Source organism: Debaryomyces fabryi, assembly GCF_001447935.2.
Source record: "Debaryomyces fabryi strain CBS 789 chromosome Unknown contig00283, whole genome shotgun sequence".
NCBI classification, from domain to species: domain Eukaryota; kingdom Fungi; phylum Ascomycota; class Pichiomycetes; order Serinales; family Debaryomycetaceae; genus Debaryomyces; species Debaryomyces fabryi.
In genome coordinates this window covers 1-6,411 of record NW_015385709.1, presented here as the reverse complement: position 1 = coordinate 6,411, position 6,411 = coordinate 1, and the positions used below count along the sequence as shown (strand labels likewise).

Here is a 6,411-nt window from a genome sequence, read left to right as displayed (position 1 = left end):
ACTTACCGATTTTAAGCTTAACAGAGTATGTTTATATTAGGAGGTCAATATAGCAATGAAGCGTCTTCACAATAGTATCTAACGTCGTGGTGAATGTTAGGGGTACGAGAGTATTGGTGATAGCTTCTTTGGTGTATTCAGACCGGCCGCATTTTGGGAAACCATTTTGAGCTCAAGACACATATACTAACAATTTTAGACGGCTTTCAGAGAAAGAGCTAGAGCAGGGTTAATTCCTGGTGTTACCAAGGCTTCTTGGTAATTGAACGCAGGGAGCATTCATTTCTTTGTGTTCATATTGTAAATAGATCAAAATATATTAATTTTTCGGAACGATCCTGCTATTTGGATGCGCTCTTCACGGAAATCGTGATACTGCAACCGGTATTAAAAATGAGATTAAATCTAATGGTAAAGATACCACATTAGAGATGAGCCTGGATCCAATAGTAGTGGACCTCAGAATGAATTAATACGAATGAAGTTCTATCGGGACAGTTTCGTCGGTCAAATTATTCTAGTTTATGCCTTGAAGACATCGATAGACTAAGAAAACGTCATGAAAAACGGAAGCGGCGAGCTCCACTAAGAATTTGCGACTAGAAGGTACATGTGAAACAAAGCGGGTGCGTAATACTATATCTGCAAGACGATAACCGGAAAGAAGACAAATGGAAGTTGAAATACTCGATAAAAATGTGAAAGAACTTGAACAACACCTTAAGAAAATGAGCACTAAGTGGTTATCAATGGAGGTACAAAGGTGGCAAGAATCGGTTGAGAAAAGGGAAAAAAATAAGGATTTGTTTAGAATTTATATAATGCTTAAATTTATATACATATTGTAAAGATTATTTGTGCGTAGTGTTTAACGCAAGATGATATTTCTTAATTGAATTCTCTTAACCATGAGACAATTTTCCATTTAATATGTCTTAAATGACTTGGACATTCAAGACATAATGGTGTACTCTCTCAAATTTCAAGTTTCTAAATTCAGACACTCTAAGCTTAAAGGTCCTGAAAAGAAAGTCTAGCTTTTGTTAAAGCTGAAAATTCTAAAATTGTCGCTCCAGACTGAAGTTTTTCGCAATCAATTCTTCAAATTAATGATGTTTACAACTTGTATATCCAATTCCTTTCATTAAATAGCTTTTATTGGCTCGAGATAATTCCAAGAACAACAAGAAAAACTTCAGGTAGTATATTTAACTTCTATGAAAGAATGTGTTTTTGCAAATCAAATCTAGAAATGTAGAGATGATTATTCTACTAGTTGATTGAAAATAGTATCAGAACAGCAGAAAAAAACAAGTGTACTCCTCAGCTATCACGTCTACATCTCCTTACTTCTGCTGTAGAAAATAGAACTACTACTATAGTAAATGCAGATAATGGGGACTCGGAAAGTATGACACAGAAGAAATCAAAGTCACCAGAAAAGTAGATTCTTCTTGGAGCAATTGCTTTTCTTTGAATTTTTTATATTACACTTTGATAAAGGAAATATATCTAATACCTTAACTTCTAATTTGAATGAAGACGTGGGCTTAGACAACAATAAGATAAATGTGGGAATAGCCTTATTCAACATCGGTATAGTTGTATTTGAAATTCAATCAAATAGATTATTAGTTCGGACTAAGTAGGTGGTTAAGTTTTCAGATAGTGGCATGGTCCCTCTGTGCAGCTTTGCAATCGTATATGACTGATTACAGAACATTTTTAGTTACCAGGTTTCTTTTGGGTGGGTTAGAATCAGTTATATTCCTGGTGGTTTATACTACATTAGTACTTGGTATACGAAGACTCAATTGCCTCTTCGCTACGTTATTTATTTCAAATAATTAAAAGTTTGCTCTTTTAACATGCTTAATAACAAGTAATGCAGTTGGTCATGTTTTGAATTATACCTGGACAAGTATCAATGTTTCAAAGCCAAAGCATCACACTGTAGCCATGCTTGTTATGGCTGCGAGCATGAAGGGAATTACTGCTGAACGAATACTGAGAACGAACGATACTCCAAAGTATCATCATTTGTTTTGGCCCTATCGATTGTCAGCATATTCTCTTTGCTAGTGGTACTTCCTGTATAACCCTTCAGTATATTTGGAGCAACCTCAGATTGGAGCAGAAATATCCATTATTGAATAATCAAATAGACGAAGAAAGCTGTAACCGAAGAAATTCAAATAGCGGGAAGAGACAATGTTATTGTTGTTGTTAGGAAAATCAAAAATGAATCATATATGGAAACCCTTCTTGGTAATTTCTCAGATAATGGCTAACGTATCGAAAAACATAACATAATACTGTTGCTAATAAAGACAAGTCTATATATAGAGAATTTGTATTTCAATCAATACGTAAGTAATGAAATTTAGAATGAATACGTGTATTTTTAGAAATCTAAGACATTCATTACAATTAAGTAGGTTATGCAATTTGATAATTATCGTAACCTCACTATTTCGTTGATTCAAATTTAATCCATTTGAACAAACTTTCATTTGGATTGATGAGTTCTTTTGAATCCCACTCAAAGTCTAAAAGTCCTGAGGCACTAACAGTCTGTGTGTATAATAAGAAGTCTTCTGCTCTTATACCAACACTTTCGATTCTTTCCTTGCATTCTTTGAGGGAATCTTCATAAGAAATAAACTTCCTAGGATAATCTTGACCCATCATTCTATTTAAAAGTTGTTCCTGAGTGATCTTATCTGACCAAACACGAATCTTATCTGGGAGAGTCGATGGATCTTTCGAAATAACTGATGCAATAGTTTGTCCGACATTCTCGTATGCAGTGAATGCCCATTTTATATTTGGTTCACCCCTAATAATAGCTTTGTCATCCTCGAAGTTTAAGCTTAGAGCGTGAGAAGGAACATCATTCCAAGCACCTTTTTGGAGGAAATGAGAGGTGCAAATATCGACAGCTTTTATTCCACCAGCTCTAACGTCCCTAGAATGTTTAACTTTGAAACTGAGAACATCAAATGGAATAATATCTAAATCCATACCAAACTGAGATGAATTACTGCCTTGGCCAATACGTCAAAATCAGCACTTGGACCTGCTAAAGAAATAATAATATCAAAATCTCTAAATGCTTCTTTCAAGGATTTCTCGTCGTTGGCTTCATAATATTCAAGTTCTGGAGTATTTTCTTTGCCTTCTTTAGATCTAGTGATACCTCTCAACGGAAATTTAAAATTGTTTCTGAACCTAGACGAAGTAATTGCATCAAAAATAGTTGGGAAAACGGAGCTATTTACCCCATATATAGCAACGGAAGACATCTAGTTAGTGTAACATATTTCGAACTTCAAAAGGAATGTCTGAGTTGCTTTTATATTCATAAGCAGCTTAGTAATTTAAAGTTGATGACAAATATGTAAGTTCAATCAGTACATGCGTAGAATTTTTTTTTTGATTGTTAAAATCCTTGATCGTCAACATCTTTTCCATCAGTGCAGCAATTTTACTTTTCCAGCTTCGTACCTTAAATATATGGTTTGAGATGATATACCAGAAATTAGAATTAATTACTCGATGGTATTTAGATCTCTATTCATTTAAGGATTGGTACCAATATGTCTGTTGGTAGAACAAAATATTTGCTCTACTTTGTCTCTATTAGAAGAATAGTGAAACTACTACTGCGGCAATGTATAATTAATAAGCTTGAAGGCTTAGTGCGCTTATAGTCAATTCAAATATGACATAATTAAATTCTGTAGAGCACTGACATGCTTTTCGTCTATCAATACATCATGTATTTTGCTATCATTATTAATAATCATTCTCTGGAAGAATTACAATCTCTTGCTATATATAAGAGGTAGAATCTTGCTCGATAATGAATCCTTACAATTATTTAACTTCAATTCAAATAGTTTATTGAGCTAACCGAAAATGTCAGATAAAAAGAAAGTACTTCTTGCTATTACATCGTACAACGAAACCTTTTACAAGGATGGAAAAAAAACTGGATTATTCTTGGTAGAGGCTTTGCACCCATTTAAAGTCTTCAAAGAAAATGGATATGAGGTTGACTTTGTTTCTGAAACAGGGACCTACGGGTTTGATGATCATTCCCTTGGCCCTGATTTTTTGAATGGCCAAGACTTGGAGGTTTTTAAGGATCCTAAGTCTGATTTCAATGTACATTTGGAGAATATCAAAAAGGCTTCAGAAGTTAATGCAGATGATTATGAAATATTTTTTGCTTCCGCTGGACATGGTACTTTATTTGATTATCCGAAAGCCAAAGGGTTGCAAAGTTTAGGAGAAAAGATTTGGTCTAATGGCGGTGTTCTAGCTGCAGTCTGCCACGGAGGAGCTATTTTTGATGGAATGACCGACCAAAAAACAGGTAAGCCATTACTTCATGGAAAAACTATTACTGGATTCACCGATATAGGAGAGATCTTATTAAATGTGGATGGAATTATGAAAGAAAAAGGTTTAGAATCAATTGAGGAGTTAGCTAAGAAGTATGGAGCTAAGTACTTAGCTCCTTTGGGTCCTTGGGATGATTATTCCGTTGCTGATGGAAAATTGATTACTGGGGTTAATCCTGCTTCAGCCGTTTCCACTGCGAAAAGATCTGTTCTTGCCGTCAAAAATTAAAGCTTTGTTTTTAATACAACACTTTTGCTCATTTTTTGCTATCATAGAAAGTTACCACAATTTTGTTTATATCCGTAGTAGAGAAATCTTGCATATGTTTCTTTGAATGTGTATTGGTTAGCGTTTTAATTAAGCAATAAGTCTTAATTTTTAGTTTTTATAAAGTAAATACAAGCAGCATAAATGATATCAATGCTGTAGAAAAATTATCTAATTGAATTCATTTTCAGGCAAATTAGCGTTAGTTTCTGATTTTGTATTACTATTAGAATGAATAATCATTCAATTATCTACAAACTTCTTAGTACCTAAAACTGATATATCTATTGTAACCGTCGTATTTAATGTTCTATATTTCGTGGGTTACACGATCTTATTCTCTCAAACATAATTATGATTTAGTATTGAACTCTAGTAATCTTGTTCCTTTCTCAATGATAGTACGAACATTAATTACCATATCAATATTATGTGTTATTATTTGCTCTCATTATTAGCATTTTTCTATTGGTAATCAAAGAATCAAGTATTAAATTAGCTATAACTACCAATTTCCTCTACATTTTGGGTGAAAAAATTCTGCTTTACAAAAAGTAAGAATAATGTGGCAAACAAATTAGTCAAAGAAGAAAGCTCCTATAAAAACTCTAACCGTGAAGAGAAAAACAATCAACATGTAATTGTAGTATTTGGGTTCTTCATGTACTCTGTAAAACTATCTGAGGTCATAATTTGTGCAATTATACCCAAGTCATATCCCTAAATAAATCATCCAACGGATACAAAGCAACAACCCAAAAATTGGTATAAAACTGGACTAACATTCATGAAGAATACTTTGATTTTGCATACTTTGGTTTTGCAATCATTTGAATAATTTTTGAGATTATATACGGTCTCGCACTCTTGTTAATCTACCTTCCCCGAGACATTACACTCTGGAGCATTTCCTTTGTTGAAATAAAAATAGTGGGTTTCGGTATATTAGCAACCGATATTTTTTCCATTGGGGTATAAGGGTAAGTGATTAAATGCTGGAAATCTATTTCTGGCAAAACTATATTTCTTGTCAGAGAGTGTTAAGCATTCCAGCTCAAACAATTAAAGAAATTAAAAGTTGATCACAATCACCGCTTGGGCGCGATTGACCAAAATATATAGCGGCTTCCTTGAACACCTCGGAAGATGCATATATGGAGGAATTGTTGACTATGACAACCTTGATAATGATTTAATAATAAAAGAAGGTTACAGAAAAGATGTTGCAAAAGCATTAAAAACTCTTGAATTCGTTGACCGGGAGGCAAACTTTGTCAGTTCTTATCACAAACTGGATGGTAAAAACGTGGAGCAATCCCGACTTTAAACTGCGTCTGTTCTTTATTGAACTCAGTCACAATCAAACAAACTCCGTTGGTGCAAATCGAGTCTCATAAGTGAACATCAGTTAAGATCGATGCGCAATTTCCAATATGTCATAGAAACACCATTCCCTCCAGATGCTGAGGTACCTTGGTCCATGTGTCCAAGGACCGTTCCAACTTATTCCAACCAGTGAACATGATCTACAGTCGATGTTGGAGCTAAATACGTCATGATTTTGACATCTTAAGTACCTTGAATTCACCGATTACGCTACCGGTGTTTTTGTAGTGTACTGCGTAAATTTAAGACCATTTATTTTTCACTTTTCCATCATCCTCCAATGAAGCGATTGGGTACAACTGAAGACTAATCCGTTATTTCTAGAAAGGCTGTGTAAAGAAATCAAGA

At 34.1% G+C, this 6,411-nt stretch overlaps 2 protein-coding genes across 2 annotated transcripts; one reads left to right on the top strand and one right to left on the bottom strand.

Moving 5' to 3' along the window:
- Positions 1-2,469: 2,469 nt before the first annotated feature.
- On the bottom strand, positions 2,470-3,024 carry AC631_05792 (uncharacterized protein; the record flags this gene model as incomplete). The annotated part of the gene is made up of 1 exon (XM_015614621.1): positions 2,470-3,024. One exon carries the CDS (start codon positions 3,022-3,024, stop codon positions 2,470-2,472), a length of 555 nt encoding a protein of 184 aa, XP_015464552.1.
- Positions 3,025-3,921: 897 nt separating this feature from the next.
- AC631_05791 (uncharacterized protein) lies at positions 3,922-4,638 on the top strand (the record flags this gene model as incomplete). Its single annotated transcript, XM_015614620.1, has 1 exon — positions 3,922-4,638. The coding sequence occupies one exon, from the start codon at positions 3,922-3,924 to the stop codon at positions 4,636-4,638; it is 717 nt and encodes a 238-aa protein (XP_015464551.1).
- Positions 4,639-6,411: the final 1,773 nt, after the last annotated feature.